The following is a 26,217-nucleotide window of genomic DNA, read 5'->3' as shown; positions in this document are numbered from 1 at the left end:
CTGTGTTTGTCTTTGGGGCTGAGGTGTGTTTCCTGGAGGCAGCATATTGTTGGATCTTGTTCTTTGATCCATCCTGCCACTCTGTGTCTTTTGATTGGGGAGTTCAATCCATTTACATTTAGAGTGATTATTGAGATGTGGGGGCCTACCACTTCCATTTTGTGTCTTGTTTTCCGGTTTTCTTCAGTTTCCTTTGTTTCTCGTCCCATGGTTTAATCTGTTCTGATGTAGAGCTGCTACTCTCTGTTGTTGTCCTTCTACTTATCTCCTCTGCTCTTGGTTTTGTAGCCCCTTTCCTTTTTTGGATTTTTCAGGAATGAGGGTTTTCCTGAGGATTTCCTGAAGAGGAGGTTTTGTGGCAATGAACTCCCTTAATTTTTGTTTATCTGGGAAAGTTTTTATTTCTCCATCGTATTTGAAGGATATTTTCGCTGGGTAGAGAATTCTCGGCTGTAGATTTTTGTCCTTCAGATTTTTGAATATATCATTCCACTCTCTTCTAGCCTGTAAAGTTTCTGCTGAGAAATCTGCTGATAGCCTGATGGGGGTTCCTTTGTAGGTTAGTTTCTTTTGTCTGGCTGTCCTTAATATTTTCTCTTTGTCGTTGACTTTTGCTAGCTTCACTACTATATGCCGTGGAGTTGGTCTTCTTGCATTGATAAAGTTTGGAGATCTATTGGCTTCTGTCACCTGAAGATCCATCTCCCTCACCAGATTTGGGAAGTTCTCAACCATTATTTCTTTGAATAGGTTTTCTGCCCCTTTCTCCTTCTCTTCTCCCTCTGGTATACCTATAATCCTTACGTTGCATCTCCTAATTGTGTCTGATAATTCTCGGAGAGTTTCTTCATTTCTTTTAAGTCTTGCTTCTCTCTCCTCCTCTGCCTGCAACAATTCTATATTGCCATCTTCCAAATTGCTAATTCTTTCCTCCATATTATCGGCCCTACTGTTCAGAGCATCTAGATTTTTCTTAATCTCCTCTATTGTGTTCTTCATTTCCAATATTTCTGTTTGGTTCTTCTTTATCGTATCAAACTCTTTTGTGACATAGCTCCTGAACTCGTTGAGTTGTCGGTCAGAATTCTCTCTTAACTCATTGAGAATCTTAATGATGGCTGTTTTGAAGTCATCATCATTTAGGTTATATATCTCATTTTCTTTGGGATTGTTTTCTGTGTATTTGTTACTTTCTTTCTGTTCTGGAGATTTAATGTATTTTTTCATATTGCTTGATGTTGTTGATTTGTGCCTCCGCATGGAGATAGAGTTTAGTTGCTCCTTTCACTTGTTTCAGCTGCTGCGGTGGGGGGAGCAGCTGTTTATACTTCACCAACCAGGAACCCTGTCCGTAGTTGCTAACTGGGCCTGGGCCCCTCTTTGTAGCTTTTTTTAAAAAACATATATTTAGGGCTCATATATCAGGAAAAGTCAATGGTAAATTTGCTCAGGCATAACTGGAAACAGTGTTATCAATGATATTCTCTCCATATTTCCTGGTATTGTATCCTTCGCTCCTCAGTCTTAGGCAGACCCAATGCAGACAAGAAGATCAGCAAAAACATCAGATGTAAATTCACTAATCTAGACCCAGAGGAAATAAGAACTACTCTTTTCCTGTAGTTCTTGGAGTTACCCTGACTAAAGGAACTTAGATAACCTGCCAATTCTTGAACCAGTGTCCAGACCTGAACCTCACTCCCATAGCCGGAGCTAAGGCTCAGCGCCACTCAAACATGGGAGTGAAGGGGATGGATGGCTTCCCAAAGGAACAAAAAGGCCTCTTACTAGAAACAAGGGCCCAGGAATACACAGGAGGCAAAAATGCCAAACAAGTAGCACACTTATTCATCATCAATTTAGCCATAATTCATTTTCAGTGAAAACATATTTATATAAATATGCTATGTTCACACTTTTGTATTGTAGTTTAGGTCTGGTGATTATTTCTCATTAGCTATGACTTTTATTCTATCCCTGCTTCATTTTTGAGACTCCAATTTGAATTTTCTTGTTCAGTTTACGATCCAATATTCTTTACATTTGTTTTTTTGCATCAAACCATATTTGTCAATTTCTCAGACACAGGAAAGGGAGATTGAAGAGAGAAGTAAACTGCAGCCAGAATACAAAGGAAATACTATGGGCAAATCAGAATTTTTTTTTTTTTGTGAGAGTGAGATGTGACTGATAAGGATGCCTGGAATATGTACATATCAGAACAGTGAGAGGAAGGAACTGTGGGAGGGTAAGATTAAGCTTCCTGAAAAGAACTGTAGCACATTACAGGAAAGAAAGGCAAACAATTTACTGTTTCTTACCATTTAAATATCATAACATTTAAGTAAAACAGAAATCATAGATTTTATTTTACTTTCATCTGATAACTTATACGGCACACTTTGGCTTCTCCATGTAAACTAAAGCCTTCTCTCCATTCTCTTTTTATTTTAAGAGGTAGATTTCCCCTCTGAATTAGGATGGGGCTTCATATACGTCCGTCTCATAGACCACTGCTCACAGAATCATTGAATTGTAATTGGATTAAATCCCCACCATAGTTTAGTTTCAGGGTCTTTCAAGGAAGATGTTACCATTTTCTTGGCATGCAGAGTCCCTGTCTCAGCTCCCTTTTCTTATATCCGACCACCAATAATTGCTTCAAAGTATTTTTGTTTGCATGTGTGGTGATGCAATAATGTTGATTCTTAACCCACTATTTTATTATTGAGTACCAAAAGACTGAAAAATAGTATAAAGCTATTTAAGTAACCTGAATCTAGAATTCACTTTTGGCTTATTTGTTAAATTTCCTACTTGCTAATGGTTTCTGTGGAGCTGGTTGTGTTTCTCGAATATAGTCGCTTTTCTGTGATTGGCCGGCTCTGCAGTTTGGGGGGTATTTCTATGCCCTTCCCTTTGCAGTAATGTTTGGTATTTACAGCACCTCCCAGATGGGTGCTGTCTTCAATTTAATTATCCTCTGGCTTATCCTCCCTTCCAACATCATTTATGAAAATGTTAAATAAGACCAGCCATAATACCTGCATCCCTGAAGCACGCTCCCCAACACTTCTTAACTTGATGCATTGCCAGTCATCATTAAATTCCTTTAGCCAATTTAAGTCCCAAGAAGAATGTTAATATTGAATCCAATTTGAGCTAAGTTTTAATTAAGATTTCGTGAGACATTGTGTTAAATGATTTACTATAATCAAAATTGATATCTCCTCGGCTATCCCTATCCTCTCATTTTCTAATTTTATCCACACACAAAAGAAAATGAGTTTGTCTGTTTGGATAGTTCTCCATAAAAATACATCATTCATTTTGACTGTTTCTGCAAATAGTTTCCTTCTCCTTTGCCTTTAGGACTATGTCTGTCATTCTCATGTAAGTCCCAGAGTCATTTTATGAAATGCTTTCCCTTCTGGCAGTCACATCTGTCCACCCCAAATACCCAATCTCAGGCTTAGCTGAATTAATGTCACTTTCTCAAGTTTCCTTTTTTCTTCTCAATTATTTTTGTTGATGCTATTTCTACACATATTATCACTCTAAATGCAGTGGATAATAAAAATAGGACTAGAATATGAACAGTGTATCCCCTTAAGCATGATGGGATGTGTAAAGTACTTTGTTTATATTTCATCAGGATGGTAAACATGAGCCTTTGCATGGGCCATTAATTAACATGGCATTCCTGAAATTGAATTCGAGTTTCAAGGTAAATGTGCACACTCACATTTTATCTAAGAAGGTACACCAGAATGTCCAGTAGCCACCCAAAGGAGGCTGTGAATAATAAAGAACTATTACTTTGTAGGAGTGAAACTCAGGGATCAGAAATACATAAGAAAATGTCAATAAAGGAGAAATATTTCCCTACAGTTTCATTTATTACAATCACGTGGTTTTCTTTATTCAAAAAGAAACTTTTAATTGTTTTCCTTTTACGTGTAAACTGAGGTCACCTTTCTTTTCTCCATCTGTCATTTCTGGGATGACAGAAACAGAAAATTCTGTAAATGTTTATAAAATGGATATTATAGAATTTCCCAATAAAATCTATTTTTTGTTTGTTTTTTCCCACTTAAGTGAATTTATATATATCAGAAAGTCAAGGAGCCTTATTTAACATATTTATTAAATCATTATTACCTTAATTTTGCTTTATGAAATTAATAATGGTCATTCTCTTTTCACACATAATAACCCAGATATAGTCTTTAACTCTTGGGTACCGGGTGCTCCAAAATGATTATAAATTTGTGCAAATTAGCCTTATAGATGCTTGTGTGGTATTATTCCAGGGACTCTGAGTTGATTCCCTTTCCTTAAAAAAATATTTCTTGGGCTCAATATTCTAATTTTTTCATTAGATATTCTACAATTGTAGATGCATTTGTTTGATTTTGAAAAGGTAATAATGTAGGCCTCATCAGTCCTTTATAAATCAGAGCAAACGAGATTATAAGAACCTTTCCTGAAGCCAAGTTTAAATAAAGAGGACTCGAGGACAAGAGAGTCTCTGGGAGACAGGAAGGAAAATATTATGAATGAAAAGAATGAGAGCGAAAGAAAAGATGGGCGCGTAAGAACGGAAAACTTCACCTATTTCATTTTTTCAGGACTCAGCCTCTAGTAAGATGTGTTTATATATCAAGAACAGCAGGTAACATAGAGAATAAAATTAAATTTCCTATAGGAATATTAGGTTTGCTGTTAGGGCTTTCCTCTTTTTTTCTTTATTAAATTAAAGATCGTCTTCAAGATCCCTCCATTTTTTTTTTATCACTCTCACAAGAAATAGAAAAACAATCCTTCTTGATGTGATTGCGTCAGTATCACAACGGAACACAGTAGCCTCAGTCCAAGAAAACATGAGGATAAATGCCAAGAGAACTTTCTTTACTTATTTTTTGTCTTTGAAAGTAAGCTCCTTTTGTTGGGGGAGAAATGACGCAATGGTGGGAAGTTGAGTCCCCAGAGGACTGATGTTGTGATTTTCAATTCCAGCTCACTGCAGTTGACGCAGACGAAGGGTCAAACGGGGAGATCACATACGAAATCCTGGTCGGGGCGCAGGGAGACTTCATCATCAATAAAACAACAGGGCTCATCACCATCGCTCCGGGGGTGGAACTGATAGTGGGGCGGACTTACGCCCTCACGGTCCAAGCAGCGGATAACGCTCCTCCTGCAGAGAGAAGGTAATTGATACCAGAACCAACGCGTCTTTTCGTCCCTCCCATTAACCCCATGATTAAATTTAAGAAGCGCAGCAAGCATTCTTTTATTCTATAAACGTGTAAATTAGATCAGAAAATCCGAGAGACAGGATTCTCAGGAACTGCATATTCTTGTTTGTTTAAATTGTGGGAAAAAGACAATAAAGACAAGATTAAGCCACAAAATAATTAGGATTTCACAAATGTGAAAGATGCAGGTCTCTGTTCTAAGACTGAGGAATATCAGAGGCATGTATCCAATTTATTACTTAAAAGCAAGGTTGCTGATAGTGAGGGTCAGACGTGGCAGAAACAGGTAAGATCTCAGGGTTTTGAAGCCACCTCTCAGTGTCTGGGTAATTATTTAAATAGGTATATATATTCTGTCTCTAGATAAAAGTATATACACATATAAACATATATATACCGGTATACAAATATATATATATAATCTGTAGAATGTATTATAGAATTTATCATTTATCTATAGAATATATCTATATATTCTATATATATACACACATATCTATGTATTTACATATTCAAATATATAGACAGGAGACAGGTAGAGAGAGAGTAAAAAGCAAGACTTCCTACTATTACAACTGCGTTTTTCTGGTCCCCCACCTGAGATATCCCTTTTATTAATTTCTTGCTTATTTTCAGTATGCATTTCAAGTAAAGGTGAATGCATATTAATACATTCCTGCATCTTGCTGGAGTTTTTTTTTCCCCCTCAAAACGTATCCTGGGGATATTTTTGCATATGAATACTGGATAATTCCCTCAAAACCTTTTTCACAACTATATAATATTCTTCATATGCATGTAATACTGCTTAAGAAATCCACTATTCATGGACTTTTAAACTTCAGTTTCGGGGCGGCTCCGTCGCCAAGTGGTTAAGTTCATGGGCTCCACTGCAGCGGTCCAGGGTTTGGATCCTGGGCACGGACATGGCACTGCTCATCAGGCTACGTTGAGGTGGCATCCCACATCCCGCAACTAGAAGGACCTGCAACTAAGATATACAACTGTGTACGGCGCGGGGGGCGGCGAGGAGGGGGGGTTTGGGGAGATAAAGCAGGGAAAAAAAAAAAGATTGGCAACAGTTGTTAGCCCAGGTGCCGATCTTTGGGGGAAAAAAAAAACTTCAGTTTCTCTTTTACTGCCAATTAAGAAATAAATAACATTGAAAATGCATCAATTTGAATGTGTGCAAGTATATCAAAAGAGTAAATTCTCAAACTGAGACCAAATGGTATATGCAATTGTAAGTTTTAGAGATAACTGTCAAGTTGTATTCTATGGGGCTTTTAACAATTTGCAATTCCAACTGCCAAGTCTGAGAATGGCTAATCCTACACAATCTCCCTAGCTGTGTGTCATGTCGGGCATTTGGATTTTTGCCAATATGATAGGTAAAAAAATGGCATCTATTTTTTATCCATTTGCTAATGAGTGTTTCAGTATATTTCCTACATTTAAGAGCCAATTCTCTTACTTTTTCTGTAAGTTCTGTGTTCATACTCTTTGTCCATCTCTCTATTGATGTGTTAAACCTAGATTAAAATTATTCTATGTTTTCTACTAGTGATTTTGTGGATTCATATTGTATATTTCATTTCATTTTATTCATATTCATATTATATTATATTCATTATATTATATTCATATTATATCTTTGTCGCATTTGAGATTTATCCTACTGTACAGTAAGAGGTTATCCATCCAGCAGTATTTTTTTCAGACAACTATGCTATTTTCCCCACATAATATGTTGGATAGTTCATTTTTTTCTCAGTAATGTGAGATGTTACATTTATTATATCACACATTTTCTTAGGAATTTGAACGTTCGATTCTAGACTTTCTCCTCTAGTCCATTAGTTCTTGTATCTTTTCATGAGCTATTGTTACACAATTTTAATTGTTAAGGTTTTCAACTGTGCTTTATAATGTAGTAATGCTAACACCTCAATGCTGTTTTGCCCTAAAAAATTTCCTAGTTACTCCTTCTATTGATTTTTTCTTTTATTTATATAAACTAGTTCAGATTTGTTTAGTTATATTTTTATTAGGAACACATTAAATTTATAAATTAGTTACTTAGGGTTAAACTGCATATTTTGGATGTTGAATTTTTCTGTCAAATAACTTTCTGTCTCTTCATTTGTCCATGCTTTTTTTGCATCCTTTAGTAGCTTCTATTTTTTAAGTATCTTCTATATACAAGTCCTATACATTTCTTTGTTGGTCTATTTCTATATCCTTTTATTATTATTGTTAATAGAATCATTTTTCCTTATTCTTCTATCTAGTTGATGTTTCCACATATGAAAAGTATTAATCTCTTTATATTAATTTTAACCGAGGTTCTTATTTAATTCTCTTATGTTTTTGTAGTTTTCCAGTTGATTCTCCTATATTATCCAGGAAACTATTTTACAAATAGTGATAATGTTATATCCTTATTTCCATTTTCTTTCCTTCTTTTAATTTTATTTGCTAGTCCATCCAGTGAAAATGGTTGCTTGTTTTTAATTCAAGTGGAAATGCCTCTCATGTTTTCCCATTATATTGGTTTATGGTTTTTTAAACAAAACTTATTATGTTTAAAAAATATCTATCTATTCTTGTTTGACTGACTTTTAAAAATAAAAATGATGGTTTATTCAGGTCAAATAAATATCCATCATCTATGAAGATAGTAATGACTTTTCTTCTTATGCTAATGGTATGATAATTAATCTTAATATAGTTCCTAAATAAATATATTTTGAATTCTTGATATGAATCCCACTAAGCCATGATGTTTTAATCTTGAAATAAACAGCCTGATTGTTTGTTATTTTGTTTAGTGAAAGTACTGTATGCTTTTCTTTCGGAGAAATTTTTGTGAAAATTTTACATCATTGTTATACCTTATAAGATACAAAAAAATAGAAACACAAAAAGAATTAACAAGTGTAACAGCAAGTATTATTGAGTTATAAACATCTCTAAAAACAATAAATAAATCCAAATTTGGTTCTCTGAAAAGAATCATAAAAACATAATTAAATGGATAAACCACCAGCTAACCTAATCAAAAAGGGAGAAAGTGCAACTTTACATAATAAATTCTAACAGGGAAATAATACAGAAGAAATTAAAAGGATCACAAGAAACAACTTTTATTTAACATATGCAAAAATTGAAAACAGTGAAATGGATAATTTTTCAAGAAGATATAATTTACCAAAATTGATCCCAAAGGTTAAGAAATCTTAAGAGATCAATTTTACAGAGGAAATAGAGAAAGTTCTCAAAGAGCTACTACCCAAAACTATACCAGGGTCAAGCAATTTGACAGGAGAACTATAACAAAACCAGTTTTTAAAATTTCCTTTTAGCCTCCCCCAGAGCAGAGAAAAGGCTGTGTCTCCCCTGCTGCACACCCACAGGGGGGATTTTTTTCTCCACACCTTTCTTATCATTAATCATGGAGATGTGGTAGGTGGACTCCTGTTTCCTCAGTGATGTTTCTAGACTATTCTTCCTCCTTCTCCTTAATATTCCCCCTTTGAATCTTATATCGTAACAGTGTACTATCCACTACCCATCTTTGTTACTGTCATCTACTGACAGGTCCCTCCCCATCATCTCTTCTCTCTCACCTCTTCTCTCATGGTCGTTTACAGACCTTCAGGTCACTCTGGAAAAATTTAGTTCCTGCCTGTCTGGCATTCACTTCAATAGTACTTTTGTGAAAATTCTTGGTGGCTTCAATATCCAACATGTGGTTTAAGGTGTCTCTACTCTTGCAGTTGCTCTGGCCAAAAACCCTTGGAGCCATCCGCAATGTCTCCCTTATCTCAAACTCCAAATGTAATCTTGAGCAACTCCTCTAAGCTCTACCCCAAAAACATATTCAGAAAACCAACAATTGCAATCACTCTTGTTAGTAACATCCCAGTCCAAGCCGTTGTTCTCTCTAGTCCAGAGCGTTCCTCTTCTAATTAGACTTCTGCCCACGCCCCCCTTCAGTCTCTTCTCCCTACAGTAGCCTGAGTGATTCTAATAACGTAGAAAACAACTCTTTCTTTTTGCTCAAGATCTCCTGTGGTTTCACATCTGACTCCAAGTAAAAGGCAGGATCATTAAAAAGGCCAGTGGAGCCCAGCATAGTTTGCCAGCTGCCACCAGCCTCAGGACACTCCCTTGAGTCACCTCTTCATATTAATGTCATCTCCTGCTCAACTCTGCTTCTCTTGGTCCACTCCAGTCGTCACACTAGTCAGTCTCCTATCTGCCCCAAGGCTTGCAATTACCTTCAAACCTTTAAACTTGACTTTCGTCTCTCAGGCTGGATGGCTCCTTCCTCAGATTTCTCCATGGCCTCATTTCCTTCTAGTCATTGCCCAATCATCACCTTCTTTGGAAGGCTGCTCTGACGAACTGTTTACAATTCTAACAGCCTCTCAGTAATTTCATACCCCTTTCCTGGCATTATTTTTATCCACTGCACTTATCACTAAGGACTACGCTCTTACGTATTTTCATTTAGGGTATGAAGTTTATCGTTGGCCTTGCCTCCTCCCCACAACAGTTTTAGCTCACAAGGGCAAGATTCATTGTACTTTGGTTGTTTCATGTCTCCAGAAGCTGGAACAATTTCTGGAATGGCCTAGGTTCTTAACAAACATCTTTTTACGTTAATTTTTCTAGGTTCTTAACAAGCATCTTTTTTGTTTTTTAAATAAATGAATTGGAATACAAGATAGTGTGATGAAAAACTCAGTATCTTTAAGGAGACCCCAAAATGAGGAGGCAGATTTGAAATTGTTCTGCCTTCCCTCATACACCAATTCTGTCTAACTTTGTCATTAATAAGTCAAAAATTGGTGTCTGTGAAAGTAAATTTTCTGTTCAGTCCAACAAACCATTTATTTATTATGTAACTGCTATTTACTATATTCTGGAAATACGGAGACAAACATAGTACTGTCAATTGTAGGCCGAAGAAAAAAATTACAGTAAAGATTGGAAAGTAAGACTATACATAATTAAATTCAATTGAGCATGGTTAATTTAGGCTTGAGGTAAATTCTTGAGTTTCTGAGACATTGATGAGGGCACTTGTCATAACGAGCGAGTACTTAGATGGCCTCCTAAACAGGTGAGTTTAGGAGAATGAGAAGTTGACCAGATAAAAAAAGTACGTCACATTATTTGTACAGACTGAGAGGTCTGAAATCGCTTGGAGTTTATGGATAATTACGAGCCAGTCAGTGTGTGAGTAGTGTGTAAACTGTGGTTCAAGGAGGCCAGGAGAGTTAAGGGCCACGTCATGGAAAATTTAGTTTGTTTTGTTAAGAAGCTTGGGCTTATCCAGTCAATGGATGAAATTCGTGGAAGGACTTTAAAGTTCTTTAAAGAAAGTCATGTGAGATGATTGGCATTTCTTGAAAATCACCCTGGTGTTCTGTGGAAGACAGATGTGAGACAGACAAAACTGTAGAGAAATCAAGTAGAACATCACCAGTGGAAGAGTCCAGGGAAAATGTTGTTGATGGCTTGAACTGGGCACTTTAGGAAGAATAGAGAAAAGGAATTGTCAAAAAAAAAGCAAAAGAGGGGCTGGCCTGGTGGCACAGTGGTTAAGTTCACGTGCTCCACTTCAGTGGCCTGGGGTTCGCCAGTTCAGATCCCAGGCACGGACCTATGCACAGCTTGTCAAGCCATGCTGTGGCAGGCATCTCTCAAATAAAGTAGAGGAAGATGGGCATAGATGTTAGCTCAGGGCCAATCTTCCTCAGCAAAAGGAGGAGGATTGGTGGCAGATGTTAGCTCAGGGCTAATCTTCCTCAAAAAAAAAGAAAGAAAATAAAAAGTAAAAGAATCTCCCAGGTCTTTGTCTAAGTTAACTGTGTGTCGATGATGTCAAGATTGCACACATGGTTTGGGTAAAGGAGATGAGTTCCACTTTGGACGCATTTAGTTGTATGTGGCTATAGTTCATACATCCAAAAAGTAAATGGATGTATATAACTGAGTATGAGAAGGCAGTTAAGGGCTGTTTCTTGTGAAGTAACACATAGAATACTTTTATATATTGAATAGTTACTGTATAAAAATATTTGAGTCAAAGTTTGAATGGATTTTCAATAATAGCTTCATCCTTTCTGGGTTATTCTAAAGAGAAGTTAAAGATGATTGATGCTATTTATTGATCATGCCCAAGGGCCAGACACAATGTAAGCTACTTTATATACATAATTTCTGGTCTTAACAACATTGTGATTTTTGCATAACTGTATTTATTTTTGCAGACCGGAAATCTGAGTCCAAAAGAGGGTAATTGACTTGGCTAACTCTCATCTTGCCTACACACCTACCCACCCAATAAAAAGTGGTAGAACCATAACTTGAACACAGGACAGTTGGATTCTAAAACTTTATCCTCTGCTCTGTTCCATAACCATAACCTTTTGTAGTTATTGTTCTGGAGAAAAAAATACTATAATTGATTAATAGCAATACTAATGATGCTAATTATAAGAATAAAGGCACCTTTTGTTTTTAATCATTTTATCTTTTATTAAAGCTCTTTAATAGTCAACAATTTATTGTGTTACTTTTTTTATTTAGGGTATTTCCATGCTCAATAGATCTGATCTAATCTATAGTTGCTTATATATTATGATTGATGTGATTTAACCTCTTTATGGTTTAATGAATGAGATTTTATAATCCACTTCTTACTCTGTTCCTCTTTGCAAGTCAGGTCATTAATTTGCCTAGATAAGCTGTTGCCTACAATAATCGGTACAATAATAGATTTTTACTTGAGTAAAATTGTATTCTATTCCAGGAAACAAAGTGCCATCTTCAGAATCCATATGTACAGGTCTTTTCAGTGACACTAGGCATATGGTTGACCTAGCCTCATTGCTGTCTTTATAGGTAATGATTTGGGCACTAAAAGATCACCTTATAATGTTTGGTCAAACATCAGGTGGGACCTCCAGAGAATTAAATCCATGTACCTCCATTCTACCTGCTGGGATGAATGTCATATTCCCTGTAGGATAAAGAAATTTGCTATTTTCTGGAAGAAAATTAATCCTTCAAATTGACTTGATGAATGAACTAAAGAGTTGTGAGGCTTTGCTTTCAGTATTCCTTTGTTATTTCAAAATTATGACCATAAAAGTGTAGATTGCACTATATTTTGCAAATTGACCCAACCAGCAACAGTGACATATAAACCTAATTAAATAGTGGCATTAAAAATGGCAATTTTCTATCTTATTCTTTTAGATTGGCCTTTAATCCACAAATGTAAATAACATTGACTCTCAAAATAAGGGTGATATGAATTAACTATTTATGTATTTGTTATTCGAATTGAATAAACTAGCTAAAGTTTCAGAGCGTAAGAGGCGCAATAGTCTATAGTATTTTTGCTTTGGGTTATGTTTTAGTCTTTGATAAGCACAAGAGTACAGATAAAAACAAAAAGCCTAAAAAAGTAATAAGATATTTTTAAATAGTATTTATTTATTGGTGTATCTAGGTCTCCTTATGCTTATTTAATTGAATTAAATTAAGTAAATATTTATTTAATCTTAATATGAATATAGTACTACTATTAGCTTTTATGGAGATACAGAGAACAAAAGGCAGTCCCTGCCCCCAAATATCTTTTAATAAAATTACAATAAAATTATGAATGCATGGCGTGGCATACTTTTTTGATCCCAGTTTTTTTCCTGGAATCCAAAGCTGTTTCTAACACAGATTAAATCGTCCATTCTCAAATAAAATTATTTTTCCATTGTGAATAGATATTCTTTAAAATGCCTTCACGTAATATATTTAACATTAGTAAAAATTGATGGAGGTAATCACTTTAACAAAAAATATTGAGTTTCCACAATTCCTAGCCTCTTGGGGAAGAACTGAAAATTTAAGACAAGCTGAGATCTCTGCCCTCATGGCCCCATATGGAGGCACAGGTAAATCTGGAGATGCAATAGTAGATAATGACAAGTGCAGGTTAACTTGGGCGGGAATGATAATGGGCTATCCAAGCAAAGAAACAGAGAAATGACAAAGCCTGGTGTGTTGTGAGAACTACATATTACTTGGCACACCTGAGCATGTGGTTAACCAGCTTAATGATATCCTGCTTAACCAGTCCCCATCGTTGTCAAGATGAAGTTTTTAAATCAACAAGTATAGCACACGAGCCCCTGAATGATCTGGTCCTTGCTCACCTCTCTAGTCTGAACTCCTACCATTGCTGTATTTATACCCTTCTCTTTAGTCGTACAAAAGTTACAGTTTTCTTGTTTATTGTTGAATTTGCACAAGTGTTTCCCTTTGTCTGTAATGTCTATAGTTTTTATACCTAAGTACATCTTGCATTTTCAAACTCTCTCTCTCTAACTTCCCCTGAGAAGTTTCTCTGACTTCCTATGTTGGTTTTAAATCTAAAATCTCAGCTCCTGTAGACTCTTGTATATACTTCCAAAATAGTAAAAGAGAACCTGTGAACATTGTAAATATAGCTTTTCTAGCACAATATTGGTGGGAGACAAGAGAAAAAAGAAAGTAATTTCTCTGTTTTCAAGACTACTAGTGAAAGCAATACAAATACCTATAACCTTCATCTTAGAACTACAAGGTAGAAATGTAGAGTTACAAATAGACACCTTGTAGCGTATGTTGACACATTTAATAGAAAATTACAATACAGATTGTACAATTCTGTAAATGTCAGCTACATCATCTCATTACTACTGAGTACTATTGCCACATCCAAAAAATTTGACTTTTTCCCTTTCTGTAGTTATGTCATTTCCAAAATTAAAGTCCCTTACGTCTATCTTCACAACTTCTTCCTTATTCATATTCTATTTTGTTCTTATAGGAGAAAAATACTATGCATGAATTTTCATTCATGGTGTAAATAATTAAAATTAATTGTGATATCATAGCCTAAGTCCAAGACATGAAATAATTTATGACTTCCTGAAAGAGAAAATCCTTCATTACAAACCGAGGATGTTTTATACTCATGCACAGAAACACACACCACAGATGACTAAAAAATCTCCAATTTACTTCCCAAATTTGTTCTTGTAGGATGTGGGGAGAAAGGGTAGGCCAACTCGGAATTCAGAAGCCTCGCCTTTTAGTTTATGTGCTGTTGCTAATTAACTTTGTAACATTGTTGATTCAGTCACTTAATCTCATTTTCTAATCCTCTTTTGTAAAATGAGAGAGTTAAATTAGATGGTTTTTAGAGTCTTTTAAAATCATAAGATTATCTGAGGAAATCAGCTCTCAGGCTCTATTTTGACCTTCATTACCAAATAAGAAAGAGAAAAGCTTTGTGATTTTCATTTTTAGAAATAGAGATTTATCTACATCATACTGGCTATACTACAAAAATAAAATTTGTATTATATATATGCTCAGTTTTATGCATTTAAGACTAGCTATAAAATGGAAATATAAAATGTTCAAATAAAATATTATTTATCAAGTGACTGTCTGGTTTTATTATGTGCTTAACTGATGCCGTTGAATTACTGCTATTTATTATAGCATTAATGCTATCATTTTATTGTTAATACTATTGGTATTCAGTTTTAGGAAGGCTAACTCTGACACCATGCTGACATCAGGGATAAAAAGGAGATAGCATTTTAAAAGGCAATAGCCCTCAATAAGGTCGGTGCTTATTTAAATACATTACAGGGAATTGTCAGGATGTTGAAGATGAAAAATGCTAGACCTTGAAGTATGATCTTCCTCAAATAACTCTAAGATCCACGTCCAAGGGAGGGGGAAAACCATAATTAGCAATTCTAGCATTTGCAATACTGTGGAAAGGAGCAAGGACGGGTGAAGGAGACGGTGGTATTGGACCACATTTGTTCACTGTCTTCTGCCTTGGGGAATAAGGTTCTTTTTTTTTTTTTCTTGGAATTTTAAAGTTTTCTTCTCTGTGTGAGATACACAAGCTTCACCTGAGTTAGTTCCTACTGTAGCATTGTGGATGTAAACAGTTTAGTCCCCAAGTGGGAAAATGGTCAAAGCGAGAAGAATAAGGAAATACATAAAGTAAAAGTTTAGTGTAAACTATACTCTCATGAGCAGAAAGAGACTCATCTTCCAGGAAAGATTTTATAACGTATTCCAGACCAGGGAGCTGAAGCTCTAAAGACTATCGAAGGCAGGAAGGGCCTCACGTTTTGAAAGGAAGCTTTGAATTTGGAGTACACTGTGTTCTAGGTCAAAAAAATGTTAATCAGTGAGAGACTCTCCTGCCTCGGGGATTACTGAGGACAGCTTGAGGTCAGTTTGTACAGGAATCTCCTGGCTACTAACTAAAGAAGCAGGTGAGTCTACGTGTTACATTCTCCGCGAGCTCCTGGGGCAGTGGTTTTCAAAATGTACCGTGTGTAAGTAAAACCTTGAATATCTATGGAAAAACATAGATTCTTGTGCCCTACACCAAAAGATTCTGATCCAACATGTCCAAACCCTCATACTACCACACCCCACTCTGGGGAGAGGGAAGGGGTACACGCCTATAGGTATTTAGTCTAGAAAAGTCAAATGATGCAATTATATGTCTAAAATATTACAAGGGACATGAATAAGGCAAGTGCAAGCTTATTTACTCCATTCTATATACTAGACTAAGAAGCCTTATTTTGAACAATTATCAATAATAACTGGTAAATATGTTTTTTTAGGTGTATATATGCACACATAAACACGTATATATGTTTAATCTTATTTAATCCTTATGCTAACCTTGGATGTTATTGTTCTCGTTTATCAGATGAAAATAGTGAAGTTGAAAGAAGTAATTTGCCCAAAACACAGTGGCAGCATCAGAATTCTAACCCACGAATGTGTGGTTACAAATCCTGTGCTTGACATCACTTAGCTAGAGTTATTACTAATATAATAGAGGGTAAATGTTATGGGACTTATGCATAGAGAATGTGCTGCCAGGAAAAAGGAGCAGATTTATGAAATGTTTAAATGACTTGATAAATAACAGGCACTAATATTAATATTTAATATTAGGGCAAGTGTACATCTTGGGGCTGCTCTTGGAGCCAGATCACTGTCTGGGAGGATAATAAGTCTACTTCAGAAAGACAATCCCTTTGTTCCCACAGTATGAGAAGTGGGACTCTGCAATGCACATTCAATTTTGTAACTTCCCGATATCTTTCTTTCCACTATTCTTTCTTTTACATCTAGCCATAAGATTAATACCTATAAGTTTATAAGCAACATTTTGTCATCCATTTTAAATGACTTTAAACATCTTACCTTTAGAGACTTCGTCGTAAAAAATATGTGTATATTTTGAAAAGAAAAGTAAAGCAATTAGAATTTGATTAATTTTACTGGCAAATTTTAGTAATAAAGTAGTAGAGTCAGAGACAAGAATGAAAACAGATATTTCACCTGATTATTAAAGTCTAAGAGATGTTAATTTAAACTGGGATTACTTTGGAACAATAACGTGATAAATGTAAATAAAAAAATTCTTTTTGAGATGCTTAATATTCTATAGGTATCTAGTCTACTGAAGATATCTTCAGAAACAACTTGGACTCTGGAATATTATAAGGTGATAAGCTAAAAAATCTATTTTAAGCACCCATGACCTGTATTTCCCTTCAAAGTTTCTCAAAAAATAGAATATTTTAGTACAATAATCTCAGAAAAATGTTTTTGGTGACCATGTCTTTTAATTGAAGCACGTAATAAAAAGAGTTTTGGGCTCCTTAGAGAAAATTCTAGACCCCAAGTAGAAATTATAACAAATGTGTTTTGAATAAAAAATTATGATTTTGTTCAAATAAATTTAAATCATACAACTCAGGCAGTGGTGGTGTGTTTTTATAGAAGAATAACTGTGTAAATTACTAGATCTCATTAACATATTTTAGCAGGTTTCTTCTGTACAAACCTTGAACTTCTTGCTTCTTCAGCTTTTGCTCTATAAAGAAATCTCTGAGTTTAGAGATAACAAAAAAAGTCGATTATATCAATGCTATTGTTTTTGTCCTTATAATAATAGAGTTTTATCTTCAGAAAAATTCCCTATCAATGTAAGGCTTTAATTAAATCTCATTTCTAGCTTTTCATATTATACTCTTTAAAGAAGGTTTAAAAACAGTTTTGTTTGCAACTATTTTACACAATGATTACTTTATGATCCTGACTCTGATATGCATTTGCATTAAGCCATTGATGTCAGCAACAGAACTAATAAAACACAGCCTACATTTTATTTTGTGTGTTATTTTAATCAATACTCCCTCTGCTGGTTTAATAGGAAGAGAGCCCCAAGGACAGTGCATATTACCAGATATTTATAGAATGTTTTTTGCTATTAGAGAAGCATTGAAAAATAAGGTCAGAAGTCGAGGCAACTTAATTTATTAGCTTTATTTGTACAGTTATTCTTTTTTAATTCACACCATTAATCTAAGTAGGAAAAATCAATACCTGAGGCATTTCCTTTTCTTTCACTAGGATAATTTCATAAAAACGTTGTATTTTGGTGGTAGCTTTTATTTTTCCATGCTTTCATTCTGAATTATTTTGTTATTTGCTATAAGAATGCAAAATATACTCTCTGGTAAACCCAACAAACAAATACCAAATGGAGTCTGTCATTAAACGTGATGTCGAGTTTTACCCATCTCGTTCGCTTCTCTCTGTCTGCAGGCACTCCATCTGCACTGTGTACATTGAAGTGCTTCCTCCAAATAATCAGAGCCCTCCCCGATTCCCACAGCTGATGTACAGCCTTGAAATCAGTGAAGCCATGAGGATTGGTGCTGTTTTATTAAATCTACAGGTATGCTCCTTAGTATATATATAATGTTCTATAGCGACAACCTTGAAGGCTAATGGGTTTATATTTGTGCATGGGGAAAAAAAAACTCACATGTCTGCTTATACTCTAGTGAACCAAATTCCATCTGGAAACGAAAGCACAGATAACATGGATAGGGGGTTTCCACAGCCAATCTATCGTATTGATTGCTACAGTTTAAGAACTAACGTTAGCTGGCAGGGCCTAGCTGCAATCATTACCGGAGACAATGAAGGGATTGGAAACAGGCACTTGAATATTTTGTACTTTGTATCCAAAGAGTCTGCTGCTGACTATTATTTTGTGTCTTGGATTTCTTTGCCCTGGCAGGATTTATTTTTGCCACAGTATTGTGTAGATAAAATATCTTTAGATTCACTGGCTGATGGTACAGCACTCTAATTCTGAGGCAATTTCATTCTGTGGCCATGGGCAAATCTTGTAATGGCTCTGCTTCAATTTATTCGTTTAGAAGAAGAGAGTAGGTTTAGCTGGTATTTCCATTTGCAGTTCCAGATTCATGGAGCTACTTGCAGGATGATAACTTGGTTTTCACTATTTATATATTCCTGACAAAAGCACATTGGCCAGAAGAGGCTACATCTTCAACTGAACCTACAGCTTCAAGTTGGACTACAAGTACAGATAACTGTCACTTGCTGTAAAGATCATGAGGACCATAACATGGCATATTATTTTATCTCTGGATGTTCAGAGGACAGAGAATTTCTCTTCTCTTGGTATTATAGGGGCATGGCAGGAATTGCTGATATGAGAATTCAGGAAGCTGACCTTGAAGGTTAGGAGAAATTTTAATGTAATGATTTAGCAAATCCAAGCATCGATCTCTACCATCAAATGAGGTGACACAGGCATAGCTACATCTCGTTCAAATCTAATTTGAATACTGACACCCTCTCACTCAAATCCTGATGATGTAAAAGTGACGATTCCTTAGAATGTTTGTAGTGGAAAGGAGGTAAATCACATGAAACACATCAACTTCATCATCCAGATGTGGAAAGTGAACCCATAGAAAGTAAGTGAGGCCTAAGATCAGTTGACTGAATTCTCATCATTTCCAAAATAACGCTCATTTCCTTATGTCCCACTTACTATCTGAGGCTGCCAAAAATTTTGTTGGTATTACCAGAAACTTCTCTGGCCCTCTGCTCTGGTATCTATAGTGTTGCTTTTCTCCAGGTAACTAGAGAGAGGCTGCTTCTGTTGTTCCGTTACTATTAAAACATTGGTAAACAAAATCATACGAAAGTATAAATATTAGTAATAAAGAAATTTGGGAGATTTTAATGGACAAAATAAAAGAAAGGAAAAAAACCTACAGGAGGAGAAAACAGCTAGTTAAATCATTAAAATGATAAAATATGAAAAAATAAATATTAAGACAAGCATATTTAATGGAATAATGAAAATCTTTTCTTCACATATATTGGGAATATATTTGCTTAAACAAGAAGAAAAGAAAAATAAATCTTAGATTTGTAAGATTCGGGCCAAGAAATTTCACTTGTTTTATGTTTAAATATTCCTGAAGAATGGGCCTTTATATAATTTAACTTTCTACGAAGTGAGACATAATTTTACTTGTAAGATGGCCCAGGTTTCATTTCAATAAATCTCAGAACAATCTAGGAACCATATTATAGGAGAATAATTCTACCTGTGAGTTAAAGATGAAAAGGAATTGGCCTTTTTCACATATCAAATTTCTCTAGTACAAAAGCTGAGAAAAATACTTGAAATGACATTTCTATTCACCCTGTGTGCTTCTGGTGGAAGCGAAAGAAAGGGTGGCAATTGCAGTGGCAGTCTCCATTAGAAAGAACAAGGGTGACACCATCAAGGCATTTTTTCATAGGCCACCAACCATCCACTTTTGTTCATGATTAGCTGAGACTGAATTTAAACTAGTGACCTAAAAGTTGAAAAGCTTCCATCAAATTACTCTTCCAAGGACTTCTAACAAGAGAATGCCTTAGAGGTACTTCTGGCTGCATCCTCATCTTTTTCATACATGGCACTATCCACTGCTGACTCACTGATCAATTTAGAAAGACAGGATTTGTGGGGAAATATGTTTTCAAAGATTACAGCAGACTGGCTTCAAAATAATCTGTTTTGCCTGAGATCAAAGTGGTTTATTTTCAGACAACAATCTTTGTTTTTCCCCTTCCTCTTCCTCTTTTAAGCATATTCCTTTCATTCCACCAAAAAGTTGTTTGAGGCTGTGATTTTCCTCAGTGTATTAAGGCTTTTTGCCTGGCTGTGTATTGACAGTATTCAGAAGAGAAAAATGTTACCCAGACTTCTGCTTTTTCAAGCTTCTTATGCTGATCAGGGTTAGTATTAGGTGGATCTTTTTTTCTTTCGGACTTGGTCAGATCTTGCTGTAAAACGTGATTCTATATAATTCTGTCCTGCAAGTGAAACCTGTTAGAGTGTTGTGCTGGAGCCAGATCGTGTACTGGAGCCAGCTGTGTGCATCTCTCGCCAAGTCCATGTTCACATGTCACATTGTTAGTTTGAAATCTCTCGTGGTGGGTGTATTTATGCCACAGAAATTGACAAACACAACAATTCAGTATGCCCTCCACCCCCGCTGCAGTTCCAATTGTTAAGCTTTCACCAGTACACCATTGGATGTGGAGCCAATTTCCTCAAGGATTTAAAGCACTAAAATATCTTGATTCCACCAGCTTCCTCTGTCTTTGTCCCTCTGCAATTTTGATCTACTTTCATCTCTCTAAAGATGAGCCAGTGCTGCCAAAGAGAACTATGTGCTATACTCAAACACAGTACATCTCAGCTTTCTCTTATCCTCACAAGCAAATTATTTCCTTCCAAATTAACCTTCCTATGGCTCACGTTCCCATTGACTGTTTGACCCACTCCTATCACCATTAATATAATCCTCATTTCTTACACATGAAATCTAGTAATATAACTGTCATCCTCGTCTTCATGTCATATTAAGAGCTAACACTTATGTGGCACTTAATTAGACAGACAGGCTTTAAGTTATTTAATTATTGTATCAGTAAGGATAGGTGATTATATTATGCATGCACACTCAAACTCAAAATTTCAATGATTAATAACTGAAAAAGTTTATTTCTTACTCACACTCTATTTCCATTGTGGATCAGTTCCAGCTCTGTTCTTCATCATTTTCACTCCACTTCAGAATGATGGAGCAGGCTCTATCTGGGGCAATGATTTTGTTCTTACAGAGGGAAAAGAAAGTCATAATAAACCATAAACTAGCTCTTAATGCTTCTCCCAGAAGTGATATACAACCTTCTGCCCACATTTCACTCACCAAACCAAGTCACAGGGCTGCCTCTGGGGTAATCACCATAGTGATATATAATCCTCACATGGGAAGCACACTCTAATCACATGACTATGTCTGATGTCAAGAACTATGAGGTCCTTTGGTACATCATTTGCCTTCCAGGTTATTGCAGGCCACAGCTTTGCTAACTGATTCATCACTGGCTAGCATGGTTTCTCTTCCTTACGGGATTCAGTAAGTGGCTTCACCACCTTCCACTCTCTTGAAGCCAATGCTATTTATTTTTTGAGTGTTTGTTGTGGTACACTTCAGTTTTAAGTACCAACCTATGTATCAGTTAAGATAGTTAGGTTTTGTTGACAAATTTCACATTCAATGCCCATCACAAGTTGGCAGTCACCGTGTTATATTCAGTCGTCACTCCACAACCTAAGCTGATGAAACAGCCTCTATTCAGAACTTTACTGATAGTGACTGAGGGCAATGTTTGCTGTGGAAAACAAAGCAAAATAAGACCTAGTTTGTTGTTGTTACCCAGAAGTGATGCATGTAATATCTACTCATATATTTTTTTCATTGGCCAAAGTAATTCACATGGCTGCCCCTGAGTTCATAGGTCAAGAATGTATAGTCTTCACACAGGCAAATGTTTCCAAAAGTCACGTGGAAAAATGTCAGTGGGGGCAGGGATGTCTTATTTTACCTGCAAAGAGACTGCCACTATTTTCAAAGTACTTACTTTGAATATTAAAAATTTATATATATTTAATTTTACATAAAATATATAAATATATTCTTTAGCACACGTGTAAGTTTCCACATTTATTTGTTATAAAAACCCAATGTAATTGGAGCTACTATCATTGTAATTTTACAAATAGGAAACAGAGCCATATAAAAGTAGGTGGCTCCTTTTCTAAGCTCACTGTGCTAATAAATTGTAAACAAAAGACAGAAACGTAAACAGTCCAGTTAAATGTTCATATGCTCACCCATTATGCCTATTCCACTCCCATGTACTTGAAGTGCCCCTGCAAGTCCTCCGCCATCTGTTCTTTACCCTACTCAAGTTGCTGCCTCCCTGTGGCCACTTTATAGTCTGGCTGATAACCATTGTTCAACATTCAAAAGTCTCCACCTGTTAATTACCCTCCCGTCACCCCTCCAAATGCAGAACACTGACTGTTTCACTTTCTACACAAACAGAACATATATATTCCCCTATAAACAGCTTACTGATAAGCAATCTCTATAGAAATAGCTGATTAGTGCACATTTCACAAAATTCATTCTCAAAGATGGAAGATTAAAATTAATCTTTTAATTGTCAGAACAATTAACTTTTAATTTGAAGAATTAACTTTTAAATTAATTAATTTGATTATCAGCAATTAGTTAATTTTTAGCAATAAATTAATTTAATTAAGTTAACTTTTAATTTAATCCTGTGTTACATCTATTGTTTCTAGTAATAAACAAAATCATAAATAAAAAAATTGGGGTTTAGTTCAGTAGAATTTGATAACTCAGAGTGTTTAACAGATCATCTTAATTCAAACTATTGGTTTTCTCTACTATAATATTTCTCATTTATTTGATTTTGTTTCTAATATTTCCTATATAAATTTTGATGCATTATTGAAAGTCAGCTACCTTAGACTGCTAAAAAAGTTACATCTCTTCAACATACCTGTAATGCATCATTTCGTTTGGTCATCATCCTGACTCTAATAAATAGGCAGGTATCGTTATCTTTACTATCTGGCAAATAAGGAAACCAAAACTCAGAAACATCAAGGTTTGTAAGCCAGAGTGTATTTTTTCCCCTTGATTCCTAAATCAAGACTCTGTCTACTATAACCCATTTTTTTAGTTGAGGCTGGAGAAAAACTATTAAATTTTATATTTTCCATGTTTGGGGGTAGGTGGGTATGTTTTATATTACATTAGTTTTGTGTTTTCCAAAGGCTAATTTTATGATGTTATATGAGGATGAAAGCTACCAAAGGTTGAGGGAAGATATGACTTATTTCAATGGTCCCAGAAAGAAGCAGTTAAGGAAATACTAATTGACATTTTTCCTCTCTCTCATGGAAGATATAGAATGAAATATAGACTATAACCTGGGTAGAGTTGAGTAAAAAAAAAATATGAAATTCCCAGCTCCTACCTCAAAGAATAGAAATGCCATATGACCCGGCCATCACACTACTGGGTATCTATCCAAAGAGCTTGAAGTCAGCAATTCCAAAAGTCCCATGCACCCCTATGTTCATTGCAGCATTATTTGCAATAGTCAAGACATGGAAGCAACCTAAGTGCCCATCAACTGATGATTGGATAAAGAAGATATGATAAATATATAAACAATGGAATACTACTCAGCCATAAAAAGGAATAAAGTTGTCCCATTCACCTCAACATGGATGGACCTTGAGGGTATTATGTTAAGTGAAATAAGCCAGATAGAGAAGGACAATCTCTGTATGACTCCACTCATATGAGGAATTTAAACATGAGAACAAAGAGAACAGATTAGTGGCTACCAGGGGAAAGAGGGGGTGGAGGGTGGGCACAAAGGGTGAAGGGTGCACCTACAACACGACTGATAGACAATAACGTACAACTGAAATTTCACAAGATTGTAAACTATCATAAACTCAATAAAAATTAACTGAAAAAAATGAAATAGCATGTAAATTGTATAACTCAGTGCCTGAAATGAAAAAGAAAATGCTTAACTAATGGTAGTTATTTTTATTCCTTTTCTCCAAGAGGAACATTACTATTCTTGTTTTTCTATTAACTCATGCTAAGCTTTAGATTTTAAAAGTGAACAAGAATGTTCTGGGCATTTGGAATAATGAGTAGGAAGGTAAAATGCCAAAGAATATATTCACCTAGTTTATGATTTTACTAGCTCTTTTCTTGAGAAGCAATGATCACTTACAATTTAGAGAACAGAGTGACACTTTGGAAGCCCAAGAGTTAGACGACTAAGAGATCAATATTAATAGCATCAATATCTAATTTTATTTATTTTTTAATTTTAATTTTTATAGCAGTAACATTGGATTATAGCATTATATAACTTTCAGATGTACATCATAATATATTTTGAATTCTGTGTAGATTACATCGTGTTCACCAACCAAAAACTAATTGTAATCCATCACCATACATGTGAGCCTAATTATCCCTTTCGCTCTCCTCCCTTCCCCCTTCCCCTCTGGTAACCATCAATCTAATCTCTGTTGCTGTGTGTTTGTTTGTTGTTTTTATCTCCTACTTGTGAGTGAGATCATGTGGTATTTGACTTTCTCCCTCTGACTTATTTCACTTAGCATAATACCCTCAAGGTCCATCCATGTTATCACAACTGGCTGCATTTCATCATTTCTTATGGCTGAGTAGTATTCCATTGTGTATATATACCACATCTTCTTCATCCATTCGTCCCTTGATGGGCACCTATGTTGCTTCCAAGTCTTGGCTATCGTGAATAAGGCTGCGATGAACATAGGGGTGTACGTATCTTTATGCATTTATGTTTTCAAGTTCTTTGGATAAATACTCAGCAGTGGAATTGCTGGATCATATGGTAGATCTACTCTTAATTTTCTGAGGATACTCCACACTGCTTTCCATAGTGGATGCACCAGTTTGCACTCCCACCAGCAGTGTAGGAGAGTTCCCTTCTCTCCACATCCTCTCCAACAATTGTTTCCTGTCTTGTTAATTACAGCCATTCTGAAGGGAGTGAGGTGATATCTCATTGTAGTTTTGATTTGCATTTCCCTGATAGTTAATCATGTTGAACTTATTTTCATGTACCTGTTGGTCATCTATATATCTTGTTTGGAGAAATCTCTGGTCAGATCTTTTGCCCATTTTTAATTGGATTGTTGTCGTGTTTATTGTTGAGATGTATGAGTTCTTTGTATATTTTGGATATTAACCCCTTATCCGATATGTGGTTTGCAAATATCTTCTCCCAATTGTTAGGTTGTCTTTTCGTTTTATTGATGGTTTCCTTTGCTGTGTGGAAGCTTTTTAGTTTGATGTAGTCTCATTTGTTTATTTTTTCTTTTGTTTCCCTTGCCCGGTCGGACATGGTGCCTGAAAATATACTGCTAAGACCAATGTCAAAAAAGTGTGCTCCCTCAACATCTAATTTTAATTGACTGCTACTATAAGCCAGGAACTACCCCAAGTACTTGAAAGCTTCCTCATTTTATATACTCCCAACAAAGCAGTGAAGTAAATTTTTCAATATCATATAGAACCCTGTTGCAGAGTGGGGATTCCAAATCAAGCTGTCTGACCCTGGAGTCTATCTGGAACCATTGTTCTATTCTGCCTTTCCTAAGGACTGAGATTTGCTTAGTCCCTTCAGTTTTCCTCAGTTGTGCGATCTCTTCAATAGCGGAGCAGATCTGGCTGCAAGGCCAATCATTCTTTTCTTTCTAAGATCTGCTTGATTTGCCTTGATTTTATTTTCTTTTGGTTGCTTCTCGATCCTTTACAAAAGTGATCAAAAATAGTATACAGATAATGTCCACTGAGAGTAGGAAAACTTAATTTAGCCACTGCTTTGAACTTCTGGTTCCATTTATAAGTGAGCTGACTGGTCCTGACAGTTTGAACCTTTTTCCTTTCCCTGACTTCTCCTTGCTGAAAACTGCTGTAGCAAGTAAAACCGCTCAGACACACATAGCAGGAGAACATAGAAAATGCTGAGAAGCAGCCCAAGAGGTTGG

The 26,217-nt window shown here is 35.6% G+C and overlaps 1 protein-coding gene across 5 annotated transcripts in view; it reads left to right on the top strand.

Annotated features, from left to right (window-relative positions):
* PCDH15 (protocadherin related 15) overlaps positions 1-26,217 on the top strand; it is a 1,592,394-nt gene that overhangs the window by 1,311,213 nt on the left and 254,964 nt on the right. For all 5 annotated transcript variants that reach the window (XM_070487986.1, XM_070487962.1, XM_070487971.1 and 2 more), the window contains 2 exons: positions 5,020-5,213; positions 17,991-18,123. In XM_070487986.1, coding sequence (XP_070344087.1) covers positions 5,020-5,213; positions 17,991-18,123 — 327 coding nt within the window. The remainder of the gene's footprint in view (positions 1-5,019; positions 5,214-17,990; positions 18,124-26,217) is intronic.

Source organism: Equus asinus, chromosome 2 (genome assembly GCF_041296235.1).
Source record: "Equus asinus isolate D_3611 breed Donkey chromosome 2, EquAss-T2T_v2, whole genome shotgun sequence".
Classification (NCBI taxonomy): Eukaryota; Metazoa; Chordata; class Mammalia; order Perissodactyla; family Equidae; genus Equus; species Equus asinus.
The sequence above is the reverse complement of the archived record's forward strand: the minus strand, read 5'-3'. Positions and strand labels throughout refer to the sequence as shown.